The sequence below is a fragment of the Centropristis striata genome, chromosome 7, assembly GCF_030273125.1.
Source record: "Centropristis striata isolate RG_2023a ecotype Rhode Island chromosome 7, C.striata_1.0, whole genome shotgun sequence".
In the NCBI taxonomy this organism is placed as follows: Eukaryota; Metazoa; Chordata; class Actinopteri; order Perciformes; family Serranidae; genus Centropristis; species Centropristis striata.
The window spans coordinates 26,572,625-26,585,257 of NC_081523.1; the positions used below are offsets into that span (position 1 = coordinate 26,572,625).

Genomic DNA, 12,633 nt, shown 5'->3' on the forward strand with positions numbered 1-12,633 from the left:
ATGTTACATTACTGATGGTGTGTCTGAGCAGATCAGAGAAGGAAATGATTCATAGAAAAGTGCTCATGTAATAGAGCATGAAAAAATTGAATTACGATTCTTTAAGCATTTCATTTATCTCCTGTCAATAAACGAGTAAAATCACAATGTTATTTGCCATAGTGTAGCCACTATGACTAGCCAACCACAATGTTATGCTAATTACTTTCATTACTTAGCTGGTTGAAGAGCGTGGCAGTGAGGGGAATGTTTTGTATTCATCCTGATAATTATATTCACAATAATTAGAATAACCCCCGAATCGTAAGGTTAATTTCATTTTAATCAAGTCAGCTTCCTAACTCAAAAGCAGCTATTCAAAAATAAGTCGACACGAAATGCTGCACGTTGCACCTTTAAAAAGTGAAGGAATTATTTCCAGGAGATCAAAGGAGTACAGAGAACTTGGCATAGTAGAATTTAAATAACAAAAATGTGCAATTTTAGCTGCTGTTCCTCTGGACAGTGTGCTCGCCAGCTGCAATCAGTCATTAGCTGTCCACCCAGCAGAGGACTGATTTCACAGCAGCTTTACCAATAATCACTAATTTAGCACTGATTGTGTTAAGCCTCTTTAGGCCATTTTCAATAAAATTGGCACTTCCATTCTTTCTGAGCTACAGACAGGTGACAAATAAAAAACCTGAGTAAAGTGGAGAAACATAATAAATGCAGCTTCCATAGCACAGGAGGGGCCACCGACTAGTTGTAAGAGAAAACAATCAAGACTTCATTGGCAACATCTCAACAGAGCACCAATGTCCAGACTGAGAAAGGAACCTAGCATGCAGTCAAAAAATGCAGTTCCTTGAATGGCCACTCGAGGCTGTCTCCAAAAGTGAGTCCATCCCCATAGACCCCCATTAAATTAAGCTTGTCTATGTTTAGGTGCTTTGCTGCTATTCAGGCACTTTAGACCTGCCAGGACTGCTGTGTTGACCTCTGTCTCTCTCCTTCTGCCTCTAGGACTCTGAAATCTTGAACACGGCCGTGCTGACTGGGAAGACAGTGGCTGTCCCCGTAAAGGTGGTGACCATTGGAATAGATGCTTCTGTAACAGATGTCTCAGAAGCCGTCAAGTGTCGCTCTACAGATGAAGATGTGGTCAAGGTCAGTAAGATCAATTGCTGATAGGCTACTGCATGTACAGGAGCCTGGGCTGGACAGTGATGTGTCACGTAGCCTGTACATTAGCTTGTGGTGCTTTTTATTTTTTTTAAATTGAGTTAATAACATACTTTATCAACAATTTCCACACTTTGCAACATTATCCAGTGGGCCGGACTGGATCCTTTAGCCTGATGGTTCTGCCCCTCAAGCTGCATATTTGAAATCCTGCATTAAGCCAACATTAAAATGTGTTGTTCTTCTGCAAACTAATGGGAAATCCATATTTTCTTTGCAGATTTTCATGGAAATTTTGTTAAAATTTGACAGCTCTGATGTCTGATGATCTGTTGGCATCTTTCGCCAAAACATTAGGCTCTAATAAATAATGTTTTTCTGAGAATGCTTCTGAAAGCACACATTAAATAAGTTGTTGTTGTTGTTGTTTTTTGCATTTGTGTAGTCAATTAAACCCAAAAGACTGTTTGCAGTTTGCAAGTACATCTTGTTTATCAGAGTAATGTAAGCTGTAGTGACTAGTTTATATAAAATCAAACTGAAAAGCAAACAAATGTGTGCATTGTATTGCAGACAATGCATTAGAGTGTATGTGAGAGCAATACTGTGAGTATTAAAAATGTGACAGATGAGAAGATTTTCTATGTTTAGCACATCTATATAAATCCTCCAGAAAGGATAAACAAACACAGGCAAACAACATGAAAGTGTGCGTTTGATATGCAGTGACTGCTGACAGGTTGCTCAAGTTTCCCTTTATTTTTAGAGCCCCTTTCAAACCTGGGGCACCAGGCACAACACAGTAAAAAGTCCCTTACAGCGGTATAAAGTTGAGCCCTGGTATCAATGGCTTTGCTCTCCAAAAAAGAGAAGTTGCTCTCCAACAGAATCCCAATGACTTCTTAATAATCTATTGAAAGACCAGAGATAAATCCACATCTGTCTGTGGTCTGTTTCAATTCTAAGTGGCTGAGATGTGGCTTGGTATCCAGAAACAGCACCCTGCTGTGCCGAGGGCGCCTTCCAATCGTGTTTGAACCTGTCAAGATCAGAAAGGATAGTAGGATGCAGCAAATAAAACTCATGTAATCTACACTAAAGCACAATAATGAAACAAAATCAAACCTAAAATAGAGAAGGATATCTTCCCACATCGATCCACTTCATCATGTCCGATGCGTGAGTTTGGGATGGTTAAGTGAGACCCAGAGGGAAATTAAATTGCCGTCAAAGAAGTTATAAAAAGCCACAGCTTTGCCGCTGAGATGTCGAGGTCAGAGCATTCATCCTGCAGCTCACTGTGGCTCACTAAGAGAAGTTCTCTAATCATAGCCTGCGATCATGTATGTAAACATGACTAATTCATCCAATTTTGACTCGGGGAATTTGCGAGAAGTAAACAGAGAGTGACATTAAACCTGAATAATGAATCACTGTGCACATTAAATGATGCTTCTACTCACTTGTGGCCTTATAATTACAGTGAATTTGAAATAAATACCTCAGGTTGCATGCTTTTGCTTTAAAGTCTTTGGAGATTTGTCTTTTTTAAACAAAATCTGTCTGACATGTATAGACTTACATAAGGCTCTGTCTCCAGTATATGCACGCACATGTTCCTCTTTCTGGATCTGTAGCTTGGACAGTCCTGTTTGGGGGCAATACATGCAGCCAATGTATGGACTGTGTTAGCTGTAGGTGTAAAACAGTAGAACAACAGGACCAACGCAACATGCGTTACGTCAGCTATCATCAATATCTTTATATAAATAATGGATCTCATGACTACTTGTATATATTAGAAGTAGCGATGAACCTCAGTACAATGAATGCCCAATTCTATTGTTTTGGTTCATTCCCACCATTTTAACCACGTTGTATTCGACAGCAGCTCTAATAACTCATTGTCCCACACCTGCCCAGTACCAAAGGGCAACAGAAAGATTTTGTAAGTAGTTAAACAGAACATTTTAGCTGCTAAATAACCAGGTATTTCCATATAAAAAGGGGTTCATCTTCATATTCCAGAAGTATGCAGATGAATCAGATGCTTTCATGGGAAAAGGGACAGAAGGGATCGAAGCAGCAATTTTCAGCCTCTAACCATGCAAACAGACCAATGATTTGACGCCATTGTGTCTTAGAGTCAGATTGGACAAAACATAGACACTGCCATTCAAAGGTTTTGAATCACCTGCCACAAAAGCTTGATTCAGTACAGTCAGCTGAACCTGACCCGAAAAACAAAACGCTGCACAATAGTTCAAACAGAAGGACAACTAAAGGGCCAAAAGAGACAAAGATGCCATTTTTAATAGTTAACAATAGAAATAAAAGGTCAACCTTGGGTTAGCACTTTTGGAATTGACGGAATATCAGCTGAACAAATGATAGACTGACAAATCACAGTTTAAATCCTGCTCAATCTAACCACTGAGCAGAAAATATTAATTCAAATATTTAGATCCCAATTTCACCATTATGGTTCAAAAATGATATTGGGCCACTTCAGGCTTTTTTAGGCTGGAAGATAAATTCAAAACCCAAGGTTATTCAGAGAGAGACAACCTTCAGAAGTTGGTAGATACCAAAAACAGAGAAAAAAGGTGAATATTAAGGTGAATATTGGACTTGTTTGTGTTCACCAGGAGACCAGACACACAACTCCAAATGAACAATTTTGTTGCTTTCTATCTGCTGGATGTGTAAATAGACAACTGTTAGCTATCAGCCAGCACTAAAAGGTGCAGTAGCAAATCTTGAGTCTTATTCCCAGGTTCACACAAAAGAAAAGGATATTGAAATGGCGAAATCAACAGCACAAACACATTCCCCAGTTATGTATTAATGAATTTCCTGAGCAAATCTTCAGCCTCCTTGTTAGCCATGAACTCTTACTCAAGGTCACGGCATGAGTGGGCTCTTATAACCACTGCTTCCGTGGCGCAGGGCTATTAGAATATTTACAGAACTTCCCGTTGCATTGAAGTAACTGCCGTATCTTATGCAGAGGAGTCTGAGCGGCTTAATTGCTTCTGTCAAGCCAACTCTGTGTACAAGCCAAAGACAGGCTCACCCCACCTTCATGCTCCCTACTCCCATCGCTCATATCTGCCGTGGATTGTATCTGTCTGGTGAGTTGTTAATTTCCTGGGCTAGATCCAGAGACAGCCTTAATGTCCTCTGTAAGTATTCTCCCGTTAGCTGCCTAATGCGTCTGATTAATGTGGCAGTGGATCCTCCTGGACGTTTATGATACTTTGTGAATCAGAATGACGGAGGGTGTGTAATTCACAGAGACAGTACACCCTCAGTCTGCTGCAACACACATCCTGCAGGGAGGGAGTGTGAGGGGTTAAAGGGGGTTGCTGATTAATTTGGGGTGTCTTCCTATCTTAAAATATTGATTTGGAGCTATGTCGGCCATTGGTACAGCACTGAGGCTGTAAGCATGTCAGTGTAATGTGTTGGGATGGCTGGATGTCAGCGGCCATGTTTGCCGTAATTGTTTCTGCTTAGATTATTTGGGAACAGATCAAAGAAATGCCAGCAGGCTGTTCATTTGCCTGTCATGGGACATACTGTAGCAGACGTTTATGTTAATAAGTCCCACACGCATTCGTTTTCAACTACAAATAAGAGTAAACTGACTTCATGCAATCTTTTATGAATGGATGAAAAATTAGACTGATACGATAAACGTATTTGTCAGCAAAATCCATTTTATTGATCATTCATATCACTGTTAGATTCAGTCGATGAGCCTCACACGGGGCTCAGTCAGGTGTTTTCCAGCCTGAGAGCTAATGCTCTTGCGGACAGGTTGCTGGGCCCCAACTTGTGAGAGAAGTCGGGAGACGAAGCGGGCTGTCAAAAGCACTTCAGTATCAGCCAACTGAGTGCAGTGAGAGAGAAAGAGCTGAACAATAAGGGCTGATAAGGAGCAGGGACTCCTCTGACATCTTTATCAGTTCAAACACACTCACACTGGGAGCCCTGACGGAGTCCAATCTGCTCCTTGACTGACTGTAGCCAGGGGATCGACACCGCCCTTGTAGAAATGTTCAAAAGCTTCATTAAGCAACTCTGTCAGCGCCTGTTACGTTGCAGTGTCGTGCTGCATTAGTGCAGGAGTAAGGAGTACTACTATGTGTGCTCTATACTCTTTATTGGCTGTAATAACATAGAGCAAATATCCAGTGATCGTGCGTGCATCCACTTATGAATGCAGGGCTTGTGCAGTCCTTAACAGAAGTTCTCTGATGGTTGGCTGTAGCCTTGTAGGATGCCCTGCAGCGGGCTTTTCAGCTTTCTCACAGGGGTTTCTTGAGAATCTTGTCTGGTGCTCAGGCCAGAGTACAGACGGAGAGGTTGCTGCTTTTGTTAGCTTGCAGTTGGGTGGGAAACCTTTTTGTAAAAATGGTACAAAATTGTCAAACTAAAATAAAATGCATTTTTGCCAGGCGGGGGTCCATTCAGGGTCTGTAGTTGACCCTGAAATGGGATCAAGTACAACATTTTACTTACTGATTTATCTTACCGACAATGCAAGTATTTAATATTACATGATAAATAAATTTATTGTAATCAGTGAAACACATTTCAACTTGTCAACATTACGCCACCTCCCACTGTTATTGTGAAAGTGATGCAACTGACTGCACCGTTTTCCTATTTTTCTTCTCTCCTTGTTTAGTTTTGAGATAAAAGCAGGAATATAACTGTCACATTCTTATTTGAAAGACATTTTCCTCTGTGTTTTAAAATAACTGACTCGATCTTTTGTGCTTTGTGATCATATAATACAATATAAGTGTATACAAAAGAGAGCATGGCCTGGATTTGTTATAGAGCTAAGGGTGGGTGGGTGTTGGTGATGCTGGAGTGGGTGTGGATGAGGGGCCCAAATTCTTATCCTCTCGTCCATAATTCTAAATGACTAGCCTAAATTTTCTTTTCTTTTCTTTTCTTCTTTTGCTGTGATAGCTTCCTCTACATTAGTGTTCTGCAGGGGGTGTTCATGCTTCATCCCAAGAGACATTTGATTTAACTGGTTATTTGATTGTTGCAATATATTTGTGAGCAGCCACTTAAAATGGTTAATTATATCTCTTCAATTCCAACAGCCACAAGTGCAGTTAACTAGCTGGGAGGTTGACGTTGTTACATCATTGTAACATCATATAAAGTGCTGAGGAGGACTCCCCTTTTCTGTAAGTTTTGACCATTTGCCATTTTAACAACTAGACCCATGAAAGAAAACAACGTGACCTCACGAAATGAAAAGATCACAACTTAGTAAGATCAAATTCTTTGCTGGTGGCAGCACTGAGTGGACTCACAGTACAGCGGAGGGTTCTAAAAATAGCACACACGTCATTATACATCTACGGTTCGTGGTTGTTAAAAAAAGCCTGCAGTTTGCTGCATATTTTTTTACACATTACGTGCCACAAGCACGGGAATTCGGTGTTAAGAAGTCGTGGTGATTTCACATAATTTTGTGAGATCATGCTGAAAGTAAAGCAGTAAACAATAGCTAATCCCCTCCTTTCTTTTAAAGTAAGACAAACAGCCCTGAGTGAGCAGGAGCTGAAGATGTTGAGTTAGCATAAATGAAAAATAACATCTAGTGAGAAATAGTGTTAACATTAGCATGTTAGGCTAACTAGCTTTAGTCTAGTAAGTAACCTTGCTAGCTAGCTTCCAGTTTCCGGTGGAATACAGAATGAACAGCCACATTGTCCTGTGTCATAAAAGGACGAATATCCTGAATCACTAACAGTATAATATAACCAATACTTTGTGGACTTGTTGAAAAAGAGGAAAGAAAAAGTGGTCTCTCAGCAACAGTGGCCCTCAGATGTCAATCAACTGCTGACAACACAAAGGTAAATAATAACCATCACACAGAGACTCTACAAATATGGTTTTATCTTCTTCTGAAAGAAGTTTTTTCAATTGAGAAAAACTGTGGTGTTGAAAGGATAAACTAGATTCATTGTAGAACTGTGGAGAGATGTTTTTATATTAAGTTCTATCGCATGAATTGGGGTAATGAATGAAGTCCTTCAGGCAAGCATTTACAGTATATCAAGGTAGCAGCATATGTTGTGGTTTCAAATGTCTACGTATTTCTACTTGCATTATATTTATTTTATTACATTGTATTTTTGTCTTTAAGCACACACATTGATACCAACAACACACTGGTTCTCTAGGAGTGCCACAAATTCTAGTGAATAAAAAATTTCCAGATATCTGCGACAAACCAGCCAAATTTAGTTTTCCACACAAAGTCTTCTGCTGGCTTCACTCTCGAGGTGATGTGAAGAGAAGGGAGCTCACACACAGCTATAGAATCTGTCACACACAAAGTTTTCCTCCTGGTCACAGAGGATATCCTGCCGCGGCTTCATGATTAATGGCTGTTTATGGTTTTATCTCGCTGTGGAGAAATAACTTGGAAGTAGAAAAAAAGATATTTCCCCAGACCATCTAATTCCATCTGGTTCCAGCCGTGGTAGTCTGCTATATGATGGGATCAATAGGATTGACAAAGTGCCCAGAAAACAACAGGGTATCTCTGTTTAAGACACAAGATTAATAACCCTTTACGTGTGCGTTTGTTGTGTGTGCTAGAATCTGTCTTGAGATCCCTTTTTGGCTTTTTGTGTGTGTTATGTATGTTCTGTGTTTGTAGTGCTTGCATTGCCATACCATAAGGCTTTTAAAGAAACAGAAAAAGAGAAGATTCTGGACATTAATCAAACGCTGGTACAAGTAAAGAAAGAAGCTTGGCGGGGGGCTTCAAAGAGAGTGAGCCAAAGCAACAAGGAGCTGTGTCTTTCGAAAGCACAAATTTGGCCCACTCATTCCTTTTGTCAAGCAATTTATGAAACAGATGGCTCAGAGTTTGGTCATTTTATCAAGAGACAACTGCTCTCCTCTTACTACTTTCCATCTGTTGGTTCTTCTTTTAGCTGTAGGCAGAACTATAATAGAAGAGCAGGCGACGACCTGTTTTCCCTCAGGTTCAAAGATGTCCTCACCGTACCCCCCTCCCTCTTTGCCTGAGTGTAGAGCACATACAGGACCTTTCATCTTGTTCAAAGTAGTTACAGGAATACTGTATCAGTGGGGAGCTGAGGAGTGTAAACCTTATAATCAACTTGGAGAGCCCAGGCTACAGTGTACGCCGTACTGTATGTTGCACTGTGTAATTCACTGTGTGGTCATCTAGTGCAACCGTCAGAAGAGCTCAATTTTAATGCCATCTCTGTTAATCCTTCCCTCTCCTCTCACGCAGGTGTCCGACAGGTGCGACTATGTTTTTGTGAATGGCAAGGAGATGAAGGGCAAGGTGAAGATGATGGTGAACTTCACCTACGGATACCTGAGCGCTCAACTGGAGCTCAATGTGTGGATCCCTCGACTTCCCCTCCAGATTGAGGTGTCAGACACGGAGCTGAGCCAGATCAAAGGGTGGAGGGTGCCCATCATAGCCACCAGTCAGAGGTACCGTACTGTATGCATGTGTCAGCTACAGGCTGTTGTGTCTGTGTGTTCCGCTCTCTTACTAGCAAAAGTTTTTCATCTACAGCAGTGGTACCAAGCTAACTAACACATCCCTACAGATGAACACACATACCTCTTCATCAGTTCCCAATGTGTGTTCTATATGTATAACAATATTCATCATATTAAAGTGTATAATTTTTCATAAATTCAAAGTTTTAATACTTAGATTGGTTTGGTCAGCAACCTAATCAACTGGAAGGCTTGTAGTGAAAGTCAAGTTCTATCTGACTATTTCAAATGTTTATTTATTACTTTTAGTTTTTTTTTTTTTTTTAACTGTTAAGCCAGGGTTTCTCACATACTATTTTCACCGCTTTTAGCTTATTATTTTATTCTTTTTCCAAATAGATTTAGCTAACTATTTCAACATTTTTTCCATTACTTTAAGCTAACCATTTTAGCTGTTTCTGTAATACTTTAAGCTAACTATTTTTATTTATTATTATTATTTTATTTAACTGTTTATTCATGACTTTTAGCTTATTGTTTGAATTGTTAAGTCAGTACTGCTAGCGCAATATCTTAACAGTTTATCCATGACTTTTGCTAATTATTTGCTGTTAGTTAGTACTTTAAGCTAACCTTTTCCACCAATAATTGCAATACTTTACTATCAACCAATTATGAATTAGTGACAGCTAACTATTTCAACCCTTTATCCATAACTTAAGCTAAACTCTTTGAACTGCTCGCTTGCTATTTAGCTTGTTTTCATGCAATTATGAAGTCATTGTTACAGCTGATGTATTCTTTCAGTTAAGTCATAATTTCTACTTTTTTCAGTTTAATTGACCTGCTCCACAATATTTCCGAGAACTTCCTGGCAACAGCAGAAGTAGACTTCCCACTGTTGTACCCCTGACTGGAAAACACTGATCTACAGTATTAGACTACATCAGAGGTCTTCCCCTTTAATGGTGAAGCTCATACACCATTTTCTGGATAGGGTTAAACCTGAGAAAAATAAATAAATTATTGGCTAATTGGACTAAAAGTTGGCTCAGTCTCTATATTTACTTGTTTTTTCTCTTTACGTTACAATTGAACATTTGGTCAAGAGCTCATTTTCTCATTCCAATTTCGTGTGTCATCTGCTGTGCAGTAATTCAGCCACAATTTCATATTATCCAATGAAACAGCATCCGGGACATGCCACCAATGTTAATTGGATTGGATTCAAGTTTGATTTATAAATGCACTTTGTTTTTATATTCTCTAACAATAGTGTTTTGCATATTGGCATCACATAAATGCTCCTGATCAGAGCCCTTTGTCCACTTTTTTCAGCAGCACTAGCTTCATTTGAGAGGGTAACAAATGGCCTTTATTCCAGGTGATGTATTTGATTTCGATCATGGCGGTCTGAGATAAGATAGGCCTAATGATGGGACGTGTGACTGAACACCACTCAACCTGTCTCCTCCTCACTTCAGTCCCGCTGACAGTTCTTGGCTGATAACAAAATGGCTTACCTGTGCAATACACCATTAGGACCGGCTTAAGGTGGCCTGCCATTTTGCCTCTTAGTCATCAGTAGAACAGAACATTATTAGAGCTGCCTGGAGGTCAGAACTCTCCCTGAGGGCCTCATCACTGGCAGAACCTCTGCCAACACTGATGTGCAGCGTTTCTCTGCAACTGTTGAAATCCATCAATTGATTGAGCAGCTATCAGCCTACCTGCAGTAATTACTTCTGGAAAAGCGTCAAGGTTGGACTCGAACTCGGAGTCATCCCACGCAACCAGTGTGGCTACTCTAATTATCCCTGCTCCCCTCTTATTTTGAGTGACAGAGGTACAGCATACGACTAATGCCATGGCTTGTCGAGGATGTTGCTCTCCCAGCTGTGAACTGGTACGCCTTTATCAGCGGGGACAGCCGCGTTGTGTTGTCATTGTTGATGCCGGCGCCACCGCTGATGGGCAGCAGTGAGCTTTGTTCTTCCCTGTCTTCCATCCGTCTTTGTTTATCAGGGGATAACAGGCGTGACCTTGCAAAGTAGCACTATGCCCGTTGGGGAGAATGGGCATCGGTCCACTGTCCATAAGCCCACAAGGAAGTGAGCCACTGAGCGACAGTAGCGAGCCGCGGGACCTTCCTCTATCAGTCAGACTGGTAAGTCGTGGCCACACTGCAGGGAGAGAGAGAAATGAGAAATGAAGAAACTGAAATTGGAGAGTTGCAAAAGCACTTCTCACACAGTTTTTGACTGGCACTACCTGGATGTCTCACCTCTTCCCTCCCTAAGCCCTGTCAAAACAGGGACAAGATAAGCCTTCGCAGACAGCAAACTTAAGTGTAGGCGTAGCACTCAGGCATGCTCCACTCCTTTAACATGTCTTTCAAGATATGTATATTGAGATTCCTATTTTCCTGCTTGTTTTATAGTATTTTCAAAAGTCTCTTGCAGTTACCTTCAGTTTTTAATGTTGTTTTTATTCTGAGTTAACTTAAACTTTCTGCTGTATAACAAACTTGTACTTGAATTCCCTACAACATCCTAATAAACAATCAAGCATTGTCAGACGGAGCTCCATCTGTATATATAGAAGCAGGATTGCCTATTTCTGTCCAAATGACCTTCGTCATATTATTGTGGCAGAAAGAAAAATGCAGAGAAATGCTAAAACAAATAACAGAACACGATCCACTGGGCACAACAAAAATAAGCATGACACACAGACATTAATATGCAGCATCTCCTCTGAAGTCAGAAGTGGGCTTGAAAGTGAATGAAGCGGAAAGAAAAATTGCTTTGTGAAGCAGGTTGTTCTCGGCGCTGAGTGTGATTTGTTTATTAGATTAACCTTAGATTAGATTTTGAGATGGCTGCACAAGCGCTGGCATATCAGATTTATTCTGGAGCTAAAACGGTTGGACTTCACTATCAGCTTGTTTACTCCTGAATCCATTACATCCGACTAATACCTGTATGTATAAAACGTCCTTCTAAATATACCATCTGAACGCTGATTCAGTCAATATGTCAGTACATACTCCTGTAACATCAGTGCCATTTGTCAAGTCATTGGCCGTGAATGTCAAAAAACAAATTCTGTTTACGCTCAAAACACTCACAACATGATTCAAAAGGATTTAACCAAAGCAGTCAGCGGTGAGAAACTTTCAATTACTGTCGTTGGAATAATTGGAAGATGGTGACTGGAATCATTGGCAGATGGTTTTCTCCTTTGCATATTATATTTAAATGAGCGGGGAGAGAGTGGTGAGACAGTACAGAGCGGCAATCAGTAAAAGAAGAGTAGAAATTTAAAAGAAAAATGCAAAATGAACGTTTCAGTACACATTTATTAATAGGAAACCTTGTTAGTGCAGTTGGAATGAGATGTGTAGTTTTTTGTTTATGTGAGTTTGAAGGTTGATCTTTTATTAGCCATTGTGGAGCAAGGTAACCCAGGGAGAACAGCTCTATGCCTTTGATAAGACTAACAATATTATTGACCAGGAGAACTCAAATAACCCTTTTCATGCCTGGGAAATGTGTGCAGTGTTCCACTTTTCTGTGTAAAATAACATGAAAATCATAAATGGAGGAGTTAGCATTTATGAATATGCACTGAATGTGTCACGTAGGGCTTGCTTCGGCACGACTGATCTGCTATTTTAATGCAGTGTTTCAAGGACTTCTAAAATAGTGCTAAAAGAAATTAGACTGATAAAGGCTGATACACCATTCATTTCCACTTCCTGTGTGCACCCAAAGCTATGATGAATTTGAATATTCTTAAAGTTGAATTTCTTATAGTTCCAGTTTTATTAAAACCAGTTGCACATTTAAAAATATATACCACTCTCAAGAGTACTCAGCCCCTCTAAAGTCCTGTAGGTAAACTGGGGGGATAGACACGCCCTCTAAATATATTATG

The 12,633-nt window shown here is 40.2% G+C and overlaps 1 protein-coding gene across 2 annotated transcripts in view; it reads left to right on the top strand.

The window, feature by feature from the left end:
• The window catches only part of si:dkeyp-14d3.1 (transmembrane protein 132C), a 152,614-nt gene that overhangs the window by 130,327 nt on the left and 9,654 nt on the right, over positions 1-12,633 (top strand). Inside the window, exons 5-6 of one of the 2 annotated variants that reach the window (XM_059337945.1) lie at positions 1,006-1,149; positions 8,474-8,682. In XM_059337945.1, the coding sequence (XP_059193928.1) occupies positions 1,006-1,149; positions 8,474-8,682 (353 nt within the window). Of the gene's footprint in view, positions 1-1,005; positions 1,150-6,782; positions 7,056-8,473; positions 8,683-12,633 lie in introns of those variants that run through there. The other variant, XM_059337946.1, reaches the window with a different exon arrangement.